The sequence below is a fragment of the Trichomycterus rosablanca genome, chromosome 7 (assembly GCF_030014385.1).
Source record: "Trichomycterus rosablanca isolate fTriRos1 chromosome 7, fTriRos1.hap1, whole genome shotgun sequence".
Lineage (NCBI taxonomy): Eukaryota > Metazoa > Chordata > Actinopteri > Siluriformes > Trichomycteridae > Trichomycterus > Trichomycterus rosablanca.
The window spans coordinates 13,724,200-13,751,050 of NC_085994.1; the positions used below are offsets into that span (position 1 = coordinate 13,724,200).

Genomic DNA, 26,851 nt, shown 5'->3' on the forward strand with positions numbered 1-26,851 from the left:
TTTACACACTATGTAGTGCACATAACGAAATTTTGGACACAGCCAAACAATTCCAAATGTATCATTTTTTGATTATTTTTTTTAAATATTGGATTGGATTTTAACAGGGATGTTAAAGTTAACAATGAGTCCGACTTTATCATAGCATTTCTTACAGCTGTTCTATTAAGGTTGTGAATAAATGCACCTTTACAGATACAAAGTTTCTCACCATGCCAAGCACACCAGGATGTAAACAAGATTAAAAAATTACAGTACTGTCAGATCTTTACGTTACTTACTGTCCATAACAAGTCCATTGTAGAAAAAAAAATCTTTTTTTCTTTATTAATAGTCTTTATTAATACAAACAAAAAGTGTATGTATAAGCATAAGAACACCACACTCACCTCCATACGAGTAGAAATGTGTATGGAGGTGGGGAAATCATGATATGGGGCTGCTTTGTTGCAAATGGACATCACCAGTCATCAAAAAAAGAAAAGAATATGGATGGAGAGGTTTCAGGACATATTAAAAAAGAATTAAATCTCATGGATCAAAATAAACCCACAAAACTGAAACCTGCACAATAAAAAAAACGAATTTGTCTGAATAATAATTTCCCTCTTAATGTTTATAACAAATTAGCTTATGCTTATAAATATATTTTTTTCTATATACATTTCTGGGTACACAGTATGTACACAATGTAATCATGAATGAAACAAAATAGATAGATAGATAGATAGATAGATAGATAGATAGATAGATAGATAGATAGATAGATAGATAGATAGATAGATAGATAGATAGATAGATAGATAGATAGATAGATAGATAGATAGATAGAGTGTATCACAAAAGTGAGTACACCCCTCACATTTCTGCAAATATTTCATTATATCTTTTCATGGGACAACACTATAGACATGAAACTTGGATATAACTTAGAGTAGTCAGTGTACAGCTTGTATAGCAGTGTAGATTTACTGTCTTCTGAAAATAACTCAACACACAGCCATTAATGTCTAAATAGCTGGCAACATAAGTGAGTACACCCCACAGTGAACATGTCCAAATTGTGCCCAAATGTGTCGTTGTCCCTCCCTGGTGTCATGTGTCAAGGTCCCAGGTGTAAATGGGGAGCAGGGCTGTTAAATTTGGTGTTTTGGTACAATTCTCTCATACTGGCCACTGGATATTCAACATGGCACCTCATGGCAAAGAACTCTCTGAGGATGTGAGAAATAGAATTGTTGCTCTCCACAAAGATGGCCTGGGCTATAAGAAGATTGCTAACACCCTGAAACTGAGCTACAGCATGGTGGCCAAGGTCATACAGCGGTTTTCCAGGACAGGTTCCACTCGGAACAGGCTTCGCCAGGGTCGACCAAAGAAGTTGAGTCCACGTGTTCGGCGTCATATCCAGAGGTTGGCTTTAAAAAATAGACACATGAGTGCTGCCAGCATTGCTGCAGAGGTTGAAGACGTGGGAGGTCAGCCTGTCAGTGCTCAGACCATACACCGCACACTGCATCAACTCGGTCTGCATGGTCGTCATCCCAGAAGGAAGCTGACGCACAAGAAAGCCAGCAAACAGTTTGCTGAAGACAAGCAGTCCAAGAACATGGATTACTGGAATGCCCTGTGGTCTGACGAGACCAAGATAAACTTGTTTGGCTCAGATGGTGTCCAGCATGTGTGGCGGCGCCCTGGTGAGAAGTACCAAGACAACTGTATCTTGCCTACAGTCAAGCATGGTGGTGGTAGCATCATGGTCTTGGGCTGCATGAGTGTTGCTGGCACTGGGGAGCTGCAGTTCATTGAGGGAAACATGAATTCCAACATGTACTGTGACATTCTGAAACAGAGCATGGTCCCCTCCCTTCGAAAACTGGGCCTCATGGCAGTTTTCCAACACGATAACGACCCCAAACACAACCTCCAAGATGACAACTGCCTTGCTGAGGAAGCTGAAGGTAAAGGTGATGGACTAAACCCAATTGAGCACCTGTGGCGCATCCTCAAGTTGAAGGTGGAGGAGTTCAAGGTGTCTAACATCCACCAGCTCCGTGATGTCATCATGGAGGAGTGGAAGAGGATTCCAGTAGCAACCTGTGCAGCTCTGGTGAATTCCATGCCCAGGAGGGTTAAGGCAGTGCTGGATAATAATGGTGGTCACACAAAATATTGACACTTTGGGCACAATTTGGACATGTTCCCTGTGGGGTGTACTCACTTATGTTGCCAGCCATTTAGATATTAATGGCTGTGTGTTGAGTTATTTTCAGAAGACAGTAAATCTACACTGCTATACAAGTTGTACACTGACTACTCTAAGTTATATCCAAGTTTCATGTCTATAGTGTTGTCCCATGAAAAGATATAATGAAATATTTGCAGAAATGTGAGGGGTGTACTCACTTTTGTGATACACTGTAGATAGATAGAACTGTCATTAAACAACAGTGTACATCTAACAGAGAATAAGTTTGTTCAGCTGCCTGCTACATTGCTTGCTTTGTGGTTTAGCAAGTGTCTGTTAGCAGTGTCTGATCTCTTTTCAGTTCATAGATGCCAAACCTGCCTAGAACTGGTAGAGCCACATCTAAAATAAAAGCACACAATGGTGCTACAAGATACAATGAGCTGTTGTGGTTGTGAACATCATGTCATACATTTTCACAATAGACTTAAAGAAAGGTCGCACTCAAAGCTGCCATCCATGGCTGACAGATAAGCAACATGGCAGGTTGGGACAAAGTGCCCATGTGGTTTTGCACAGCTGGTTTATGAACCATGAAACTAACAATCCATCATTCAGCATTCTAATTACATCCAGCTCACTGAACACGAAATATCATTTATCTCAAGAGAGCTTACACATTAAACACACATGTACCAAGGCCAGAGGTGGGTAGAGTAGCAAAAATCTTTAATAAGCACTGTTATTTTAAAAGATAGCTAAAATAATAAAGGGTAATTGTTTGGTGTAATTAAGCTATGATGTAAATGTATGTATTAACATCATACAGACTGTATTCTTACTGTAAAAGCAGGACTAACTTGCTTGGTGAGATAATGTTACATGCTAAAATCAGTATTTGATAGTATTAGTATTTGAATTAGGGTGGCACGGTGGCTCGGTGGGTAGCAGTGTCGCCTCACAGCAATCAGGACCTGGGTTCGATCCCCAGGCGGGGCGGTCCGGGTCTTTTCTGTGTGGAGTTCTCCCCCTTTCTGTTCTTCCCATGTCTGCGTGGGTTTCCTCCGGGAGCTCCGGTTTCCTCCCACAGTCCAAAAACATAGATAATACTGTAATAAACAATAATAAACAACAATACACAGTAGTACTGTACATAAAACACATACATTACATTTCAGTACAGTACATGTGCTGTACCATACATCATAATGAATTTCCTTCTTTTTATATAAAATGTATCTACCAGAAACAACAATAACTAGAAATATTTCTCTATTATTTCCTTCTTTATTTCAATAGTGTTGTATTTTGTAGGTGTAATTGCATGAAAGAAAGTATACTTTACTGAGCCAAATTCCTTTTTCTCTCTCACTCACTGTCCCCTCTGTCTGATACACTGTGACAGCTACTGGCAGGAATAATGATACAACACAACAAATAGTGATTTTTTTAATTTTTTCACCACTACGCTTCCTCTACACCTTCTTTGGGGACATTTTAATATTGAATTTTACAAAATATAAAGAAAACACCGGAAAAACACTGTCCGCTGTCCGAATGTTCGCTCACTGTATATATATAGAGAGAGAGACGGTTGGAGTCAACTTGTTCGTGACGTCACGTATTTTGCGAATTTCTGTTTGTAATCCGAAATTTGTTCGTACGTTAAGTTGAAAAAGGTCGTTCGTAACCCGAAATGTTTGTATGGTAAACTGTTCGTAACTCAAGGGTCTACTGTATATTAAAAAAGTGAAATGTGTGGCATTTTTAAACAATTAAATCACAACAAAGCAATCAACTTTATTATACACACATGCCAAATCCTAAATTACCCACTCCACTGTAGCAGTTGAATGGAATTGTATTTCAGATTTAGCCACAGAAATGTGGCTCATTTATGCTAATCATTTGGCACTTCTCTTATCTAAAACAACAGAAATGCTTAAAATAAATAATGCCCTACAAATGATGTAAGTATCTTCTACTCACTATGTAGTGCACAGTATAAAGCTTTGGATGCAGCCAAGTTATCACACATAACCTACCTTAAATTGGTAAACACCAGCTTACAAACAACCACCAAGCTACTTACATTACCAGTAAACACAAACCACCTTTAAGGTTTTAAAGTATAAACAAATGTTTTGAAGGACCTTCAGTGCCCTATACAAAGAAACCAATACAAACTGTTCTGTGTAAGTCAGTAAGTACAGTATATGAGGGCTTGTAAACCAACAGCAGCACATGATCTGAACTTTGATTTATATTTACCACCAAGCAGCTTTTAACAGGAACTAGCCTGACCTACCCAGATGAGAGTGATCAAAGAAATGAAAAATGTAAAGCCAGGCAACTATTGATTCTGTGGCTTGTTCTGTAAACAACAGGTCACATGTATCGATTAATAATGTTATTTCTTTATTGATTTGGGCATTGAAGGGAACTTCCTGGAAATCTTATGTGGGTTGTTATGGAAAAGTAGAAATCCCCAAATCAGTAAGGAAATTATTCCTACCCTCATGTTAATGTTGCATTGCTTTGGGAAGGTAGCAACCTGCAAAAGAAATTCATCTGGAAAGTAAGCTACCAAAGCAATGCAGTGTTAATAAAGTAACAAAACATTGCTTTCTTTGACCCTGATTAAACAATTCTGAATAGACACTATGTATAGACCAACAAATTACCTTTTACATTCGGTTGTAAACAATGGAATTAGACATCATTTATTCTATTTTGTGGCAAGATTTTTGGGAAGCAGTCTTGAGTTTTACCAGATACTGCCATGTGATGCTGTTCCTTGTAGCCTGACCAAAAATACATAACGTAATACATGAATAGACTAAATACAGGTTATGTGGGCATAAACAAAATTAAATGATCAGAGTTGCATTGTACTACTCAGAAGATGATAAAAATGTCCATCGCTAACCTTTGAAAACAAGTTGCTTGTTTTTACTGGGTCATCCCAATACCAGGAAATTAAGTTTCATTGCTTAGTACACATAAACTAGTCTTTCCTCAAATCAGACTATCTGTCTCAAAGTGCCTCCTACTGTATTCAGTAGTATTTTAGTATATTTACACTACTGACTGCTTATTGTGTATACTAATTAGTACAGTAGTATGTGGTTTGGGACACTGTCTCTGTTTTAATGTGCTCATACACAAACTAATCTCATAAGTGGTGCATCAATTAAATCAGAATCAGATTTATTGGCCAAGTATGTGGATACACACAAGGAATTTGGTTCTGGCTGATGCTATCTCTCTAGTATAAATACAGTATACAAGCAATGTACAAGTTGCAGACAATGCACAAGAACATTAAACACAAAAATATACGAACTTTAAGACTATATACAGGCAATATATAGAAAATGTATGGACGTGTGCATGTATGTATCTACAGTATTCAGTGACCAATGTATGTATGTACATATAAGCAGAGGTACACAATATATGGTAACATACTGATGGCTATATACAGTAATATACAGATAATGTAAGCTAGCAGCATGTGGAATATTAAAGCCTCACCTACATTCATTCTATTAACCAACTATTACAGATGTGGGCAGAGATTTAAAATGCTTGTGGTCCAGAAAGTCACATTTCCACGTGTTCAGGTCCCATCACCTTGCAAAGCATCATTCTGACTGTCAAGAGGGACCACATAACTGTAAAAAGGGTACCATAAATCAGGATCTACCTTGGACAGCTTGGTCCACGGCAGATGTCTGCTGGTGTACAGTATCCCTGCCAAGAAGTTTAGCACTAGTTCAGGACTAACTCACTTTTGCTGCACCTGATGCTGAACACTGTCATTACAATAAAGCATGATTTTTAAGTAATTTTCTGCAAACCAAAGCATGAACATTAAATGAATGTAAATAATGTGTTTAACCAATGAACAAATCAGACACAATGGTTTCTTTGACTTGTGTACACATGATTATTTGAACCGGCAACACAAGCTGTTTAGAAATGTGGTTTTACACTCATTAAAAGAAGCTTTAGGGTGTTATGTTAGTAAATGGACAGTTACATTGTTTTAATTCATAGGGCTCTATAATTTAGCAGATTAGACTTAAAACAAAAATATGATAATAGAGCGTACAATTTTAGTATTGAGAAGAACTAAGTGCACTGAATTAAACAACTTTGTTTTGGGCAAGCCTTCACTGTAGGTAGGAGTTTGTATGACTGTTTAAAAAGCATGTTTGTGTCTTAAAAGCCAACAATAAGAAAATTATTAAAAATGTTTTATCTTGTTTATCAGGTAGCGGAGAGCATGGTCCAGCGAGATGGTGACTTTCTAATCCGTGATTCACTCTCAAGTCCAGGCAACTATGTCCTGACGTGCCAGTGGAAGAACAGTCCCCAGCACTTCAAAATCAACAAGCGGGTGGTGGTGATGAACGAAGCCTACTCACGTGTACAGTACCTGTTTGAGAAGGAAGGTTTTGACAGCATCCCTGCTTTAGTAAGATACTACGTGGGCAACCGTGAGCCGGTATCTGAAGTAGTGGGAGCCATCATATTCCAGCCCATTAACAGGACATTACCTTTAAGGTGCTTGGAGGAGAAGTATGGAGTCGGAACTCTGCGTGCAGAGTCTGGCCACAGAGAGAGGAAGAACCAGAACTCCAAACGACTCAGCTTGAATATCATGAACGGACAAGTTGCAGATCACACCCTTGGTCGTGGGAATCTCCTGAGGTGAGGAACGATTAACAACGTAATGTCACCTGCGTCACAGTCATATCTGTTCTCATAACCAAATCTGTAAGATAATTCAAATAAATAAAATTAGTGTATAATAAAAACCAACAACATCGACTCACAAACACAGTAAAGGTAAAGACTCTTTTAGCAAGTGCTTGCTAAATAAATAAAGTGTGTGGACTGGCTACTTTAAGTGTAATATGGACAAAGTTATTGGGGCACACCTCTTAATCATTGAACTCAGGTGTTTAATTTAGCCCCATTGTATGAAATCACTGTAATAAGATGCCACCTTTGCAACAAGTTTGTTTATGAAATTTCTTCCTTGTAGATATTTTATGATTAACCGTGAGTGGTATTATAAAAAAGTGGAAGCATTTAGGAACCACAGCACAGACCACATAAAGTTACAGAGCAGGGTCGCCAAGAGGCATATAGCAGAGATGTTCACAAGTCACAAAATACGAGTCCGAGTCAAGTCATGAGTCTTTAGGCTAGAGTCTGAGTCAAGTCACGAGTCAATATAATCTACACAAAACATATATTTGAAATGTAGCGTAGAAACAAATAATATGTAAGTTCAGATAAAAAACAACAGATTAGCAACTGTATTTTGCTGTTTTACTTGGTGCCTTTACTTTCCTAGGTACCAGTTAAAAGCTTAAACTGATACGTTGTTTTCATTGCAAAACAAAAGTGCGCGATAAATTATGGCACAGCGGCCAAAATCCAAAACACAGCAAAAAAAAAATCCATAACAATGCTTACCTTAACTTCTGTACTTCCAGATGCTATTAAATTTATAACCGTGTGTTGTCGTATTAGGAGTATAATCCGTTATTTTGTAAATGTGCTTATAATTAAAAACCTCCAAACTTTTCCCGGTAGAAAGCCAATCAAGCGTTTCATTGACACATCATCTGTGTGACGCTGCAAACTAAATAAATACAGATAACAGCATTTCTTACTAAAAATTAAAATAAGAAGGTCTGATTGTTTCAGAAAGCGGTTCTTCCAACCATTAGCGCCAATATGTAGGAGCGTTTCATTCACACCAGCTGTTCCAGTGAAGTGCACTACGTAGGGTATTCCACCATTTTAAGTGAGATTTCAATCCAAAGGAGGGAGTAGGGAGCGACGCTTCATCACTATGACGGAAGCTGGCTGGAACATTTACCCATTGCGTGCGTTGCAGGTTATATAATATATATAATTGTCACGCGTAACTAATGTTAACACATGCTGCTGACTTTTGTTGTATACAAGTCATTTTTTGCGAGTCACGAGTCGAGTCCAAGTCATTTGAAACAAGTCCGAGTCGAGTCTGAGTCCAGCGCTGCTGGAGTTTTTAAATACCGTGTCCACTCACTGTCCACTCTATTAGACACTCCTACCTAGTTGGTCCACCTTGTACATATAAGTTAGAGATCATCGCTCATCTATCGCTGCTGTTTCAGTGGTCATAGGACGCTGCCCACAGGGCGCTGTTGGCTGGATATTTTTTTGGTTGGTGGACTATTCTCAGTATAGCAGTGACAGTGAGGTGTTTAAAAACTCCATCAGCACTGCTGTGTCTTATCCACTCATACCAGCACAACACACACTAACACACCACCACCATGTCATTGTCACTGCAGTGCTGAGAATGATCCACCACCTAAATAATACCTGCTATGTGGTGGTCCTATGGAGGTCCTGATCATTGAAAAACAGGGTGAAAGCAGGCTAAAAAAGCATGTAGAGAAACAGATGGACTACAGTCAGTAATTGTAGAACTACAAAGTGCTCCTATATGGTAAGTGGAGCTGATAAAATGAACAGTGAGTGTAGAAACAAGGAGGTGGTTTTAATGTTATGGCTGATCAGTGTAAGTCATTAGAACAATAGTGTTGAATAAGGAGAAACCACTTGTTTTCAGTTGTGTTCAGCTATTTAACTTGTTCTTGTTTGGTTTATTGCAAACAGCTGAAAAGTTTGTAGATTTGGGGCCAAAACCGTTTGGGAATCCCCATTTTACTCTATATTGTTAAGTCAGTGGTGGCTCAGCAGTTAAGGCTTTTAATCAGAAGGTCAAAAGTTTAAGCCCCACCACCACCAGGCAGCCACAGTTAGACCCTTGAGAAAAGCACTTAATCATGAGTTACGTGGATTTAATAAAAGCGTCTGCCCAGTACATGATTGTTAACGTACATGACCGCAATGTTTGAGCTATCTATGTAATTTATTGTACAAAATGAAAACACACTTTCAAGTAACACCGGCAAAGAAAAGTACATGTGTACAAAAACCCTCTCTGTGGTTAAGGAGGAGTCACCCATGCATGCATGTGTAGCTGAATAGAAGGAAATGCAAAACAAACCAACACTAAAAAATACCCCAAAATTACAAGCTTTCATTCTACACACGATACACTCAGTAGAAAATTACTGCAGGGAAGCAATTTCCAATGTTCTTCACAGCAAACGGCACTAGTGATACGTCTTTTCCTTTCAGACAGGAGACTAAGTGACCTATCCTTCTCCTTTCACAGCAACAGAGACAAGTGTGGGAGCCACCCGGCGTGTCTGAACCACATTCAGGAGAGGAGACGGCCGCTGAAGACCCATCAGTCGGAGAGCTTTCTTCCACTCGGTGAGCGCGCTTCCATGCGCTTTCATTCTCATTTGACACGCTGTCACACTTCTCCTGTGATGCTATGCTGCTCTGACAGCCTTGAAAGCCAGTTATTTCCCAGTGTGCTTTTTCTTTGCCTCTGTACAGCAGAACAAAGTCGTTTTCAAAGTCATTGTGGAGCCTTTTTACCTAGAAAACTCACTTTGAGTTGTCAGTAATCAGACATGAGACGTGATTGGAAGGGTTTATCAGGGAAGTAGATGCAGGGTGAATCAGAATGAAGGAATGAAGCAGAAGAAAAGTCATACATGTGTATTGTACACTGATCAGCCATAACATTAAAACCACCTCCTTGTTTCTACACTCACTGTCAATTTTATCAGCTCCACTTACCTTATAGAAGCACTCTGTAGTTCTACAATTACTGACTGTAGTCAATCTGTTTCTCTACATACTTTTCTAGCCTACTTTCACCCTGTTCTTTAATGGTCAGGACCCCCACAGGACCACCACAGAACAGGTATTATTTAGGTGGTGGATGATTTTCAGCACTGCAGTGACACTGACGTGATGGTTGTTAGTGTTTTTTTGCTGGTATGAGTGGATCAGACACAGCAGCGCTGCTGGAGTTTTAAAATGCCGTGTCCACTCACTGTCCACTCTATTAGACACTCCTACCTAGTTGGTCCACCTTGTAGATGTAAAGTCAGAGGCGATCGCTCATCTATTGCTGCTGTTTGAGTTGGTCATCTTCTAGACCTTCATCAGTGGTCACGGGGCGCTGTTGGCTGGATATTTTGGGTTGGTGGACTATTCTCAGTCCAGCAGTGACAGGGAGGTGTTTAAAACTCCATCAGCACTGCTGTGTCTTATCCACTCACCAGCACAACACACACTAACACACCACCACCATGTCAGTGTCACTGCAGTGCTGAGAATGATCCACCACCGAAATAATACCTACTCTGTGGTGGTCCTGTGAGGGTCCTGACCATTGAAAAACAGCATGAAAGGGTGAAACAAAGCATGCTGAGAAACAGATAGACTGCAGTCAGTAATTGTAGAACTACAAAGTGCTTCTACATGCTAAGTGAAGCTGATAACATGGACAATGTGTGTAGAAACAAGGAGGTGGTTTTAATGTTATGGCTGATTGGTGTATGTACTGTTATGTCTATTATTATGTGTATCACCAAAACAAATTCCTTGTATGTGTAACATACCTGGCAAAATAAAGTCATTCTGATTCTGATTAATGGTTACTGTTAGAAAGTACAGCTGTGTCATGCTTTAAAAATGCAGCCTGGTAACCTGGGCCAGATTGATGAGAAAATAAAATAAATGGTACATAGTGTGAAGTAATTTTTTTAAATAGAAGAATAAGACTTATGTCCATGAGCCCAGCTGTGCTAAATTATTAAAGATGTATGCAAAAAGACTACTGGATCTGTCTCTCTACAGTCAGTTTAGTGGATCTGTATAAGGCTGTCAGATAATAAATATGCAAATCCATTATAAATCATTCATACCTCCTTTTTGCTTCCAGGATCAAGACCGCAGGCCCAAACTCTCCATATGGAGGCGCAATCGTGCCCCAGATCTCCCGTGTTTAGAACAGGCAGCGAGCCAGTACTTAGCCCTACGGTTACTCGCCGGATGCCCTATGAGATGCAGCCAGGCGAGGCAATCCGAGGTTCCGACAGTCAGCTCTGTCCCAAACCACCCCCTAAACCAAACAAAGTGCCATCTATGAGGTTCCCTCATTTACCTCTCGCCACTTCAGTACCTCCTGTTGTGCCCCAGAAGCATTGCCCCTCTACACAGCAGTTAACCACACCTGGTAGCCCAGAGCTTAGCTATTGCAGACTCAGCCCACATAGTACTTTAAATTCAGAGATCAGCACCAGTAATGGCTATGTGGACAGGCTAAAAGTCGAAGATAATAAAACGATAAGCGACAGAAGCATGAAGCTGGATCGCAGCTCATATCATCACGCTATCGCGGCCTTGGACAACAGCAGCGATGAGGAAAATGAAGAGCAGCAGCCAGGAATCCGAAAGGGTGCTGACGTAAAGAAGGTTCTGGGATGTCAGAAGCCTGTGTTTGAGATTGTATCGGCGTTCAGACCGGGAGATTTGGAGTTTAGGCTCCTGCCATCAGAAAATAAACCACTGGAGATGTCTGTGCTGAAGAAGGCCAAGGAACTGTTGGTCAGTAAGGACCCCAAGACCATCGCCAAGCACATCCTGCAAGCGGACTGTAAGGTATGCTTAAAAATACAGGTTTTACACTGTGAGGCTAAAGCACTTAAAGCATTGACATTTTGGTTTTACAGATGTATCTGGGTAGATTTAGTGATGAAATGATGTAAAATTCATTGACATAAGGGTTGTTTGACCATAAACTTACTTACATTCATTTGGACTTTGCTAATATGACAAGAAGGTACATTTTATGGTCTCTGTTTTATTTAAATAACAGCTACTTATTTTTCAGGAGCTCATGAAGTATTAAATATAGTAATTGTATTTTATGTTTTATAACTCCAACAGCCAATTAGCGTCTCCAGATTATAATTGATTGGATTAGATACAACTCTAGGATAACTATAGGATGAATAAACAGTGTAAAAAATAGATACAGTAAATATGGTGAAACTGCACATATAGTGTAAATCAAACAGGATAGCAATTTTGAGCAAATAAAAAAATTATAATATAGACATTTTAATGGTGGTTGACAGAGTATTGGAATTAACAGAGTTGTTGATTAAATTATCGAGTGAAAGAAGCTGTGAAGCAGCCTAAAATGCTTTCCTGATGGTAGGAGTGCAGTTGATTCTGGTGGGAATTATTTTCAATAATGTTCCTTATTCTCCTCAGAGAGTGTTTGTAATTATTCAGTGGGGGAGTTGGGTAGTTTTTTACTACCTGTTTGAAGAATTTTCGTTTGGAGACAGTGGAATTGCCATGCCTAACGAGTCAAGTCAAGTCAAATTTATTTATATAGCGCTTTTTACAATAGACATGTCTCAAAGCAACTTTACAGAATCCAGGACCAACAGACAAAAAACCCCTATTGAGCAAGCCAAGGGCGACAGTGGCAAGGATAAACTCCCTTAAAATTACAGGAAGAAACCTTGAGAGAAACCAGACTCAGCAGGGACCCTTTTACAGAGATGCACCTAGATGTAGCTACATACATCACATTTCTGTCTAAGACCATAGTAGGTGTTTCATGAACTAAAACAGGCAGTGCTTATGCATTGTGATTTCCTGAACCCCGAGTGTCCAGGTAGTGCTAAATTCACCACAGAGTGAAGCTGGTGGTGAAAATGAATAAATCATTGATGCTGACCACTTATTTTTTTGAAACCTAACTACATAGGTACTACAAAGATTAGCTTTGGGGAGTGCAGGAAAACATCTTGGTGGATAAGCAGAATAAATTCCTATCACTAATTTAAATTTAGATTTTGGATTCCTCAACAGTATATATGTAAGTGTCTTTAAAAGTGCAGGATTTTGCTCACCAGTTATGCCATTGCACAGCCATGGGCGGCTTTGACACTATACAAACCTATACAGAGAACGATTGGATTCTCTGTGAGTGGGATTGCTGGAGAGGATTCCTCATACTTGCTGCAATTGCGGCCTCTTTGGCTGATTGATGGTGTCTGCACTATGCGATGAGGGATAATATAGATCAGTACGTGACTATCCATTAGCGATACTGAGCGGCATATAAACTCGCCACATGCAGGTGAAAAGAAGCAGTAGGTACTGCACACGTGTCAGAGGGGACATGTGACAGTTGCTGCTCCCCCAGATCAGGAGTGGAGGTCTGCAGCAGTAGAGGTGATAGTACAAATCTGGGTAATTAGATATGACTAGATTGGGATGACATTTGGGGACAAAATGCAAAAAGAGAAACACATTTTTTTAATGATATTTTAATGACAGAAGAAGTCTCATAATGTTGCAGCACTGGGGATCTGAAATAATTCCTTTAATGAAATGCCTAAGGACAAAACATCCCCACACCTGTTCAAAGCCACACCCATAAACTGATTGCAATAGTTCGTTAATGAATATTTTCATGTGGTGTTATTTCCAGTTATTCTGACATTAGCAGTAAAGACTGGTTTTTCCTGTCTTTAATGGTTGCAACATGGTTGCACAGTGTGAGTGCCAGACAAGGACTGGCAAAAGATTGAGCAGCATAGTGGCTTAATGGGTAGTACTGTCGCCTCACAGCAAGAAGGACCTGGGTTTGACTCTAGGTGGAGCGGTCTGGGTCCTTTCTGTGTGGAGTTTGCCTGTTCTCTCTGTGTCTGTGTGGGTTTCCTCCAGAGACGCTGGTTTTCTCCCACAGTCCAAAAACATGCAGTCAGGTTAATTAGAAATACTAGAGTACCCCTAGGTATGAGTGTGTTTGCCTTGTGTTGAAGTGGCAACGGTCTGGGGTGTGAATTGTACCCACCGCAACCCTGAAAATGATAAAGCGGTGGTAAAACAGACAATGAATGAATGTGTCTTCTTTGCTTTACACACAAAAACATACAGTGTTAAACATTGTGTGTGTACTTGCCAGGTTGCCAGGACCCTAAATGTATCAGAGGAAATGAAATATCTAATGGGTGTGACTTCTGGTCTTGAGCTAGTAACCCTTCCACATGGAAAACAACTCCGTCAGGATCTCATGGAAAGGTATATAACACTCCATCACACACTAATAATTCACCCACCAGTCAAGGGAAAAAACCTTTATTACCTTACCTTGCTTACTATATCATGTACCATAGGCATAACACCATGGCGATTGGAGTTGCGGTGGACATCCTGGGGTGTACAGGAAGCCTGGAAGAAAGAGCAGCCACATTAAACCGTATCATTCTGGTCACTCTGGAACTGAAAGACTCCATGGGAGACCTTTACGCCTTCTCGTCCATAATGAAAGCACTGGACATGCCTCAGGTAGCACCCACACTTTGGAAAGAACTGAGGTACGTGTTGTGTGGTATGACTGCAGGAAACAGGCTGAAGTCATTTTGGTGTTTTTGCTCACAGATCACCAGACTGGATCACACGTGGACAGCCTTACGAAGGAATTACACACAGACGGCTATACTTTATGAAAAATCTCTTAAACCATTCTATAAAGGCCTGTACGAAGGAAGCGGTAAGCTTTTAAGCATCCACTGCGTTCTTTTAGCACTTTTAATACTCTGTTTATCCTAAATATATACAGCACTTGTGGTTAAATAAAAAAATTCTCTTGACTCAAAATTTACCATAGTAAATGGATTAAATGATTAACATCAAGGTCTTAACCTACAGTGGATATAAAAAGTCTACACACCCCTGTTACAATGGCAGGTTTTGTGATGTAAAAAATAGACCAGGATTAAGAATTTTAGAACCTTTTCCTTTTAGGGGGGCAATTTTTTTTATTACAATAATACAACGACTAACATATACCAATACTTTGTTGAAGCACTTTTTGGTTTGATGAAAGCATTTAGTCTCTTTTGAGTAGAAGTCTATCAGCAAGGCACAAACTTTGATATTCTTCTGGTAAAGCCATTCTTTTGTTGATGTAGAGGTATGCTTTGGTACTCTACACCACAATTCAAGTGACAGTGAGACAAAGCAACACTGAATTAAGCCTAAATTTTATGTAAATTAGGCATGATGTGGTTCAGCAACAACTCCCAACTCCAACAGACCAATTATATGACTGACTATACTTTCTGTTATATCTTGAGGGTGCTTGGGAGGCACGGTGGTAAATTACTAGGATACTGATGCTGGGACGCAGGGTTTGAATCTCCAGTGGTGCTATTGGTCGGTCGAGCTCCTACATACAGACATGATTGGCTGTGTCTGAGAGGGGTGGCAGAGTCCCTGCAAAAAATTGGGGTCCTGTTTGGATATGTTAACGGAATTGGGTCCAGTGAAACGGAAAACCGGTCCTACCACAAACCTAACCTGAATACAGCAGTGGTAAAACAAGAAAATGAAATAGTAAGATGTGTTGATAAATCCATTTACAGTAACATTTAATCAGACTTTGACTAAAGATTTCATGTTTATTTCCTGAACAACTGCCCCTTAGACTTGCACTATGAGTACAGACAGCAGTTTGTGGTGACGGCCCATAATTCAGACCGGACACACAGAAGTATTTCTATGAATATAATGTTATTTGATGATGTGATTACTAACAGCTCTCTCTGTCTCTACAGCGGAAGTTCCACTGAGCAGCACCACCATTCCACTGTTGATACCTCTCCTCACCCTGATGGAAAGACCCACAGTTACTTTTGAGGGCATGGAGCTCTGGGAGAGCAGTGACGACGGATGTGAGATCATGCTGCGCCATCTAGATGAGGCTCGAGCTGTTGCACGCAACGCTGATACTTATACCTACAACGCGCAACGTGTCCTACAAGGTAGCAACCAACCAATGTTTACATTTAAACTCAGTCAGGTTCTAATAGTTCACTAAAACACACCAAAACACTACTAACCAACAAGTGGTTTAATTCAAAGCCAGCCAGGATCCTGTGCTTCACGAAACACACAGAAACACAGCTAAACAACCAACCAATGTTTACATTTAAATTCAACCATTTACATTTTCAGCATTTAGCAGATGCTTTTATCCAAAGCGACTTACACAGTGAGCAGAACACAATGAGCAATTGAGGGTTAAGGGCCTTGCTCAGGGACCCAACAGTGGCAACTTGGTGGTGCCGGGGCTTGAACCGGCAACCTTCTGTTTACTAGTCCAGTACCTTAACCACTAAGCTATCACTGGCAACCAGGTTCTTATAGTTCACTAAAACACACCAAAACACTACTAACCAACAAGTGGTTTAATTCAAAGCCTGCCAGGATCCTGTGGTTCACTGAACACACAGAAGCACATCTAAACAACCAACCAGTGGTTACATGTAAATCCAGTCAGGTTCTTATGGTTCACTAAATGCATTGAAACACTACTAACCAACAAGTGGTTTAATTCAAAGCCAGCCAAGATCCTGTGGTTCACTAAATGTGAACCACAGGAACTATAAGAACCTGGTTGGATTTAAATGTAACTACAACTAAACAACCAACCAGTAGTTACATTTAAATCCAACCAGGTTCTTATAGTTCACTAAAACAAACGAAAACAACACTAACCAATCAGTGGTTTCATTCAAATCCAGTCAGGTTCTTATGGTTTAATAAAGACACAGAGACACTACAAACCAACCAGTGATTTAATTCAAATCCAGTCAGGTTCTTATGGTTTAATAAACACACCGAGACACTACAAACCAACCAGTGATTTAATTCAAATCCAGTCAGGTTCTTATGGTTTAATAAACACACCGAGACACTACAAACCAACCAGTGATTTAATTCAAATCCAGTCAGGTTCTTATAGTTCACTAAAACACACCAGAACACAACTAACTAAACCAGTAGTTTAATTCAAATCTATCTAGATTCTTATGGTTTACTAAACACACTGAAACACTTAAAAACAATCAGTGTTTTAATTCAAATCTAGACAGTTTCTTATGGTTTACTAAATGCACCGAACACTACTAACCAACCAACTAGTGGTTTAATATAAATCCAGCCATGTTCTTATGGTTTACTAAACACAACAGAACACTACTAACTAGGGGTGGGTTTATAAAAATAGATTTCTCGATTCGAATCGATCTTTATTTGAACGATCCGATATCGATTCATATAAACGCAAGATCGATCTTTTAAATACGCCCCTTTTTACAGTGCACACGGAAATCTGTTACCCCCTTTAATTTCGCGTGACCAGCCAGTGTTTTTTCATGCAACGAGATCTGACCTGCACATCAGTTTAGCATGGCAGAAGCTCAAGTTATGACCACTACACAACTTTTTGCACTGATTTTCGCTTGGCGACGGGTCGGTGCTGGATTCGGGAGGAACTCGGTGTTCGCTCTGCGATCAAAACTCGGCTCTCAATCAATGTGAGAAACAGCGAGGGGAAACACAGGGGAGAGGTTGTAAACAGGTGGTGGAGCGCAATATAGTTTCTATCAGAATACATCAGCACACGCGAGTTTTACAGTATTTCTGACCTGATCGTTCTCTACAAAACAAAATATTTATTAACCTCCAACTCACTATAGAACAAGCCATGCTGCTCGTGTTGCCAAATCCACTCAGATTCATTTATTTCATCAGCGCACAAACTTTGATCTCTCGCTACTTGTTGATGTGCATGTTTGGACGTGGTATCATTAAACCTTTCATCACTTCTCATGTGTGTTTTCGTGACAAAACGTAGTTTTCAAAAATGATTTGAAGCTCACCTGTGATTCTCCCTGGTGATAGATGGTGTAGTGTAAAAACCCCCCATTGCCGATCAGTCGTGTAGTGTGAACATTACAGCGACCAGGTGTTAATCAGAGTGTCGTGTAGTGTAAACTTGGCATAAGCTGTTCAACAGCCAGGTGTATGTTTACATTACATTTACAATGTTGTAGTGTGTCAGACATATAAAATAATAATAAAAAATGAATGTGACTGTTTTCTCTTTTGGATTAATTATTTATGTAAACAAAATACACAAATATTTTTAATAATAAGTGTTCTTTGTACAATTATCACATTCGTTCTCTGAACATCTGTACATATTTAAACAAAACCTGTTAATGTAACTCAAATATGCCTAAATGTGTTGAATCGAAATTGAATCGAATCGAAAATCGAAGATCGAATCGAATCGGGACCTTGTGAATCGGAATCGAATCGATCCAGGAAATTAGTGGCGATACCCAGCCCTACTACTAATCCAGCAGTAGTTTACATCAAATCCAGCTAGAAACCAACCTGTGGTTTAATTCAATTCCAGACAGATTTGTATGGTTCACTAAAACACACCAAAACAACAGTTACCAACCAGTGGTTAAATCTAAATCCAGCCAGTTTCTTATGACTTACTGAAACACTACTAACCAACCAGTGATTTAATTCAAATCCAGACAGGTTTTTATGGTTCACTAAAACACACCAAAGCACTACTAACCAACCAAATGGAGGTTTATTTTAAATCCACCTAGGTTTTTATGGTTCACTTAACACTTTGAAACACTACTAACCAACCCATAGCTTAATTAAATTCTAGACAGATTCTTATGGTTCACTAAAGACATACAAAACACTGCTAAACAACCAGTGGTAAAATTCAAATTCAGCCAGGTTTTTATGGTTCAGTAATTAACAACATTAAACATTTTCAAAAGAATGTAGAGGTTCCCCCCTTAAACACCATTAAAATTGAGAAATGAGGAAAAACTAAGTGGTTTCTCAGTGACCATGACACTGATTTTTTTTTTTTTTTTTTTTTTTTTTTTTTGGCAAAAGGGCAATTTTAAAATAAATTTTAAAAAGTTGTCTTTGTATAGTGGACATTTAGACATATTTTAGAGTTTTTTTTTTTTTTTTTTTAAAGAAGTGTGTAAATATTATTAATATAATAATAGTAGCAAGTGGAAACACCTGTATTTTTTTGGAAACCCATGTGGAACTCTACGAACAGCACTATAAAATACTCATTATACCAACATGAGACTCCACTCTGAATACACCAGCATTAAGTTGATTTTACATTCAACATTCGTTTGATATTAAACATAAAAGCCTATTACACACTTTAATTATTTGAGTTAATGACCACAAAACAACTGTGAAACATGAATTATAATACCCTTATAATACCCTTCATATACCACAAGGCTTTTTTTTTTTTTTTACATAAATATGTAGTTATTTATGACAGGTTTCTAATATTATGTTTTTTTTTTTTTCAGACTTCAGTCCTGATGAGGACATGTTGGAGATCCTAAAGACTGATTTCCAGTTACGCCTGCTCTGGGGCAGCCGAGGGGCCGGCGTCAACCAGACAGAACGACACGACAAGTTCAAACTCATCCTGACCGCACTGTCCAAAAAACTAGAACCTCCCGTCAAACACACAGAACTGTGAGAAAAGCAGACACAGGTCACTTTAAAGAGCTGCACAGAAAGACATTGAAACTGCTGTACTCTGTACTGCTGTGTATTTTTTACAAGTGCTGTGGTACATTGGCTCTTTAAAAAACAAGCATATGCAAAAAGTTATGATAAACAGCAAAGAAGTTGAAGACTTCTGAAATTTGGACTGTGAAGGATCAGATATTTTTGAAAGAAATGCAAAATGATGTGTATGAGTATTTCATATGAGGACAATAACAGTCGTCTGGTTTATGGTTCTAGAATTGTAAGGTAATAAGTGTGAAACTGTGTTGAAATGAAAAGATCCCACATGGAAACTGGTGTACATAGTTGTTATTAAGGTAAGCATGTGGATGCTAATCATGTAATATAGTTTATTCGTTAATGTCATTAATGTGTAAATAGTAAAACGATTTTAATATCTTTATATGTTGCAAGAAATGTACAGATAAATGTCTAAATAAAAGAGCTAACTAAACAAAGACATGTTTGTGTTCTGTTAGTGTTTCTATTCATAACTGCTTGACGACTTTAATTAAAATTAAGGTAATTAAAATAGAAGTTCAAACAAGTCATCAGGACCCTGGAGCGGTGCTGTACCAACACCCCAGCTGCCCATAAATCAATCACATTTTATATTTATACAGTTAAAATACAACATATTGACAGGTTAACTTTAGCATTCCTACTGATTATGAAACTATGTACTCCATAGTGAGGGAGGCTATTATCCAAATTAACATTAAATAACCATTAAATAATCTGAGTAGTGTGGAAAAACTTTTATCAAATTCTGTGCTTTAAACTCAGTGACCCTCTTGTGTTTTAACATGACTGCGCCCTACAGCACAAAGCAAGATCCATAAAGACCTGGTTAAGAATCCATTGTAAAGAAACTCCAGTCCTTAGGGATGAGCTTGACAGGATCCGTTTGTGTACATGTTTTTGTTGCTAGAGGTGTCCAGTGGGGTTGAGGTCAATCATACTATATTATATAACCATACACTGATCAGCTATAACATTAAAACCACCTCCTTGTTTCTACACTCACTGTCCATTTTATCAGCTCCACTTAACATATAAAAGCACTTAGTTCTACAATTACTGACTGTAGTCCATCTGTTTCTCTGCATGCTTTGTTAGCCCCCTTTCATGCTGTTCTTCAATGATCAAGACTCTCACAGGACTACAGCACTGCTGGAGTTTGTAAACACCTCACTGTCACTGCTGGACTGAGAATAGTCCAGTTCACCAACCAAAAATATCCAGCCAACAGCGCCCCATGGGCAGCGTCCTGTGACCTCTGATGAAGTTTATAAGATGACCAACTCAAACAGCAGCAATAGATGAGCGATCGTCTCTGACTTTACATCTACAAGGTGAACCAACTAGGTAGGAGTGTCTAGTGGACAGTGAGTGGACACGGTATTTAAAAACTCAAGCAGCGATGCTGTGTCTGATCCACTCATACCAGCACAACACACACTAACACACCACCACCATGTCAGTGTCACTGCAGTGCTGAGAATCATCCACCACCTAAATAATACCGTCTCTGTGGTGGTCCTGAGTATTGAAGAACAGGGTGAAAGCAGGCTAAAAAAGTATGTAGAGAAATAGATGGACTACAGTCAGTAATTGTAGAACTACAAAGTGCTTGTATATGGTAAGTGGAGCTGATAAAATGGACAGTGAGTGTAGAAACAAGGAGGTGGTTTTAATGTTATGACTGATCAGTATATATCATAAACAACTGTTGGCAATGTATGTGGCTAAAACATCCACACTTAATTAGTAAAAATGTTCAAATAACTTTTGGTTATTATATCGTATAGCAGTCTAAAAATGTTAGCATTTACACACAAGAAGAAAATGCTAATACTTTTTTTTAGTTTGTGTGTTTGTGTACATGTAAGGTAGTAATTTTGGAGCAAAACTTTTATTCCTTTTTCAGAAAAGCCACACTAAACTAGATTTAATGATTATAGTTTTAGGACTATAGTTTAGGGTGCCCAACAGACTCACGGTCAGATGTCCACACACTTTGAGCCATTTAGCTGTTAAGGTACTGGGCTATTAATCAGAAGATTGCAGTTTTAATGCCATGTTTAACACATTTGTGACATTTAAGGCCAGTTGCAGCCTAGCGGTTAAGGTGCTGGACTAGTAATCAGAAGATCACCGGTTCAAGCCCCACCCCACTGCCGGGTTGCCACTGTTGGGCCCTTGCGCAAAGCCCTTAACCCTCAATTGCTCAGACTCTATACTGTCACAGTACTGTAAGTCGCTTTGGATAAAGGCATCTGCTAAATGCTGAAAATGTAAATGTAATGTAAATTTAATGGCAACAATAGGTATTATGTATCTGTCTTTATATTTTGGTCCATTTTATATTTTTATCTTTATTTTTATGGCTGCGAGGTAGGTTAAGACTGTTCTTGTCAGAAGATTGCGGTTAAAGCCCCATCACCACCAAGCAGCAACTGTTGGGACCCTGAGCAAGACCCTTAACCCTCTATTGTTCCAATTGCATTCAGTCACTTTGAACAAAGATGCCTGCTAAATGGCATAAATGTAAAAGTATATCTAAATGATTTGAATTCACACCAAACAAGCAGAATACTGATAAATTATAGTTTCTTATTATACACAGAAATACACACAAAATATGAGACAGAGGTTCATCATTTATTTCTGGTTTGCTCTTACTCGATCAACCAATTAAGAATAGTGGTCACTGTTATCTGGCTGTACAATATATTTATACAAAAAGTAGCAGACAGACCAAACATCATTCATACATTTACTCATTTCTGTTCAAATTCAAATAAAACAGGGTAAAAAAGTGCATCGGTTAAGACCAGAGTCCTATGCAGAATAGTGTTCAGATGAAAAGAAGTATTGATTACAAAGAGATAACCATGTGATCCTTGAAAGAGAAACTGTTCGATTAAAAACCCTATAAAAGACAATAAAAACACATTCAGTACGAAAGAAAAGTTGTTAATACTTACAAATCAGTAAGAAAACCTAGCTAGATATATACATGTGCATACGTACATATGTAAGCACACACTGTTTAATATATGCATAAAACATTTACATACACACACAGAGAGACGGACGTTTGATAATGCGGACGCTCATAAAGAAGCTATAACGTGTTCACAGCATGTTCTTCAATTTAATATTGCAAGCTGGTGGAGAACCGAGTAATAAAAAGTGTTTGGCTGTAAGTAACATCGGAGTGTTGCTTGGATATCAGAGGATCGTCCAGCCTTTGGTCAGCTGTATATGGTGATGTGTCGCCCCTCGCCGATCCCAGCTGGTACTGAGAGCCATGCTTGGTTCGGCTCATGTTGGGAATTGGTGATGCGGCTACTGTGGTCCCACCCTGCTTCTACTCTGGTTTGTTCATGCTCAGTTTAGCGTTTTACATGATGCATGATGCATGATTTATGATGGAGAAGCTGGAGCATGAAGACAAAATGAACAAAAAAATACATACACAACAATGACAAGACATCACAGAAGTGGCGTGACAAAGGATTAGACACAGACAAGTGGTTACATCCAAACGAGGGCTGATTGGTCAGCCCCGAAATAGGGAGTGGCATGTTCACATCATGCATGTTAAGGCAAGCTATGGGAAGACCTAAGTTCCCAAGACAGCACTGGAATGGAGTGCAACAAGGCAAAGTGTTAGAAGCCAGGCACAGTTTAGGATAAATGCGTCAGGTTAGCACAGCTCTTTGGGTTTCTACCGTTTCTACCATGCTGCCGATCCCTCGCTTTATACCCCACCCCCAACCCCACGTCCATTTCTATCTATACGACAAGCTTTGCTGTAACAGGAAACATGATGTTAATGGAAATGAGAGTCAGCATGCACACATGCAACCTGCCCTCACTATATCCCGTTTCTTTCCTCAGTTTTAGTCTTTTAGTCTGAAACCCCCTGCACTACCTATTAATAGCCCCAGAGCAGCGTGTCCCCTCCACCAACACCAGAGCCCCACTCATCCACTCAGGAACCTGCAGCCACAGAGAGAGAAAAGAGAACCGTCATTTAAACAGAACAAAGCCAGCTAGATAGGACTGAATGCCAAACATACTGCGGATCCCGTCTTATAAATCAGAATAATTTAAATCTACACAGACCACATTAAAAACCAATTAAAAATGTGTGGACTAAAGTCAGCAGAAATAAGGGTGTATCCTTTTTAACACATAGGCATGTGTATGTAGCTTTGATCCCAGCAGAACTCGTGCGTGTGGGTGTGTGTGTGTGTGTGTGTGTGTACCTCGTGTGTCAAGAGAATTAAAAGCTGTATCCACTGGAGGGCAGAAAAGTAACAAAACTTCCTCATTAATAGTAGGACAAAATTATGGGTTACTATAACAAGTAGTACACTGTATTAGGCTAGTACACTACCCATAGGACACCTGTGTGACAAGATGAAACTATTTAGTACATATTATATGATTTAAAACCCAAGCATATAATGGCCTGATTGGAGAAACACTGGACGCAAAACAAGAATAGCCTGGACAGGGTGCTAATCCATCCCAGGGCTTTGGTCACCCACCAGACATTTGTTTGTTTGTTTGTTTGTTTATTAGGATTTTAACGTCATGTTTCACACTTTTGGTTACATTTATGACAGGAACGGTAGTTATTCATCACACAAGGTTCATCACTTCTCAAGGTTATATCGAACACAGTCATGGACCATTTGCTGTCTCCAGTTCACCTCACTTGCATGTCTTTGGACTGTGGGAGGAAACCGGAGCACCCAGCAGAAAACCACGCAGACACGGGGAGAACATGCAAACTCCACACAGAAAGGACGCGGACTGCCCCACCTGGGGATCAAACCCAGGACCTTCTTGCTGTGAGGCGACAGTCCACCAGACATAGCCAATCATAGCTGGGTAGGCAGCTGGCCAGCCGATAGCACCTCTGAGATCAGAACCCAAACTGTTATTTGAAACAGGGTCTCAAAACCCTAAAGCTGTGCTGGATAAATGAAGGAAGCGCATGTATTCTTAAAATGATTTCAATGCTAGGGGTTTGCACTTTACTTTTAGCTAGGCTCTGTGCATACTGCAAGTTTACTCACCATAGTGTTTTAGCCCATGCACAGTTGTGTGTAAATAATTCAACTTTGAGTAGATCCTAATGTTTTTGCTCTGACACTTTTGATTTACTTAATGAATGAATAACATTTGAGACAGTTAATTAGTAGATCAAACCACATTTAAATCCTCAGCAGTTACTGTTTTAAATATATCAATGCAAAATGAGCAGTCGGGTGGTGCAGAACTCAAATGAGCTAGCCCACTACTGCCGGCAACTCAAGCCCTTGAGTTTAAATGCCAGTTGATTCTATCGACCTAGCCTGGCACCCAAACAGGCACAACTGGCTGTGCTGGAGGAAGGGAGGTCAACTAGGCTTAATTGTCGCTGTACAATTGCAACCTCTTCTGTCTGGTTGAGGTGTTTGCGACTAGTTGCGGCATATTCATAGTTCATAGCGTGTATTTCCATACATGGTGCAGATCTCAGTGAGACTGGAAGCTGCCCAGTGAAAGGATGCAGATTGAAAAAGGGGAACTGCCAATGATTAGAATGGGTGAAGTGTATTATATTATATTGTGTTATATTGCATAATTATTTATTAGTTACATTACTTGATGTATATTGTTATAGACTTACATAAAGTTGTTTTAATGCAACTGATTGCTTTGTTTGTGGGCATTCTTAAAAAATAGATAAATAAACAAATAAATGAATGTAAGCTCCACACAGTATAACATGCTGTGAAGTCTTTGTCAAAAACAGACTGTAAAACTCCAGTTAAATCTCTAATCATTTCGTTCTAAACCACGATAGCTAAAATATTTACAAAAAACTGCAGATTTTTTTGCCTTTGCACAACTGTCAAAACTACAGACGTATACACGGCCTACAACAATAAAGATGCTGTGTCCCAAACAACATACTATGTACTAAACTGAATGTTAAAATTAAATTGATACATTGCGTCTACTATAAATGTAAATTTGATATGGTTTGGGAGGTAGTCTGACGTTTTTTCTGCTGGTGAGGACGTTTAATTTCTAATCTGGGGTTAGCATCTGAAGGTGGTACTTTGTATTTCCCTAGTAGTCTGCTTTTTCCTTACCAGCTATGCTACAATGCCCCAGCATCCAGCACTTACTATTGTCGCATTGTTTCTTCTCCAGTATTTTTATTTAGGATTCTGCCCTCTTGTGGGTAGTGCGTTTATACTCTAAATGCATGAAAGCAACCAGGCCTGTATGTGAACACTATCTTTGGTGCCATGTGTAGGTATATGTATAGTAGTGTGGCAAGTATATACACTCCCCTGCCCTGCGGCTTCAAATCTGTTCCTCTCCTTAGGTGTTACCATTTAAAACTTTACAAAAACTTGTACATACAGAGAGCTTCAGGTCTATTTTAAAAGAATTTGTTTAGAATTAAGTAAAAATCACTTTAGAAAATGCAAAGAGCAGTTGGATGCAAAATAAATATGATGTTCCACTGTCAGTAGTGCTGACTGAGAGGTTTCTCCAGTGTGAGGCATGAAGACCATCAAAATCTCTATGTGACAGATGTTAGAATTCATGAAACACTTTATAAAGACAAGAAGAAGGCAAATGTTCAAAGAAAAGTAACATACAACAGTCAAGGTTACTTAAACCGGTGTGTGTGTGTGTGTTTATGTTTGATTGTCCGTGGCTCACACAGTGAACAGAGTATGATGCAGATCGTCCTGCTGCTGTGGGCTGCCAGTGCCATGACACAACAACACTCGTAAAGGTTGTCACAGATGTGATGTCATGGATGAAGTAGGTCAAATGTAGGTGACCGCACCTTTGCTGTGTTTCTCCAGCGTAATCTCCACGTAGGACGTGGGCACGTATCCCTCCTCGCCGCTCTGCTTACGAACTCTCGTCCAGCCGTCTCCTTTATCCTCTTCTATGATGTACAAGATCTCTTCTTCCTTCATGATCAGCGTCCCCTCGTTAGAACCTGCAAACACAACAAAAAACAAGCACGATTGGCTTCTCAGGTCATTCTGTGGTCAAGTATACAAACATTTAACATTTTAGATGATGTTTGTTTGTTTATTTGGATGTTTTTTTTAATATTTTGTTTATGCAGTTTCTCCCTTTTATTCTCCCAACTTTTTAGCATGTCCAATTGCCAAATTGTTCCACCAATGCCGACCCCGGCTCTGATTGAGGAGAACAAAG

General features: G+C 39.4%; 2 protein-coding genes across 7 annotated transcripts in view; one reads left to right on the forward strand and one right to left on the reverse strand.

Moving 5' to 3' along the window:
- bcar3 (BCAR3 adaptor protein, NSP family member) overlaps positions 1-20,036 on the forward strand; it is a 120,482-nt gene extending 100,446 nt beyond the window's left edge. For all 5 annotated transcript variants that reach the window (XM_062999027.1, XM_062999029.1, XM_062999028.1 and 2 more), the window contains 8 exons: positions 6,468-6,907; positions 9,444-9,544; positions 11,073-11,791; positions 14,121-14,236; positions 14,332-14,503; positions 14,597-14,708; positions 15,775-15,981; positions 19,384-20,036. In XM_062999027.1, coding sequence (XP_062855097.1) covers positions 6,468-6,907; positions 9,444-9,544; positions 11,073-11,791; positions 14,121-14,236; positions 14,332-14,503; positions 14,597-14,708; positions 15,775-15,981; positions 19,384-19,559 — 2,043 coding nt within the window. In that variant the 3' untranslated portion in view covers positions 19,560-20,036. The remainder of the gene's footprint in view (positions 1-6,467; positions 6,908-9,443; positions 9,545-11,072; positions 11,792-14,120; positions 14,237-14,331; positions 14,504-14,596; positions 14,709-15,774; positions 15,982-19,383) is intronic.
- Positions 20,037-22,234: 2,198 nt separating this feature from the next.
- Positions 22,235-26,851, reverse strand: part of fnbp1l (formin binding protein 1-like) — an 88,992-nt gene continuing 84,375 nt past the window's right edge. The window contains exons 14-15 of one of the 2 annotated variants that reach the window (XM_062999033.1): positions 26,469-26,627; positions 22,235-23,602 (exon numbers count right to left, since the gene is read on the reverse strand). In XM_062999033.1, the coding sequence (XP_062855103.1) occupies positions 23,595-23,602; positions 26,469-26,627 (167 nt within the window). In that variant the 3' untranslated portion in view covers positions 22,235-23,594. Of the gene's footprint in view, positions 23,603-25,937; positions 26,628-26,851 lie in introns of those variants that run through there. The other variant, XM_062999032.1, reaches the window with a different exon arrangement.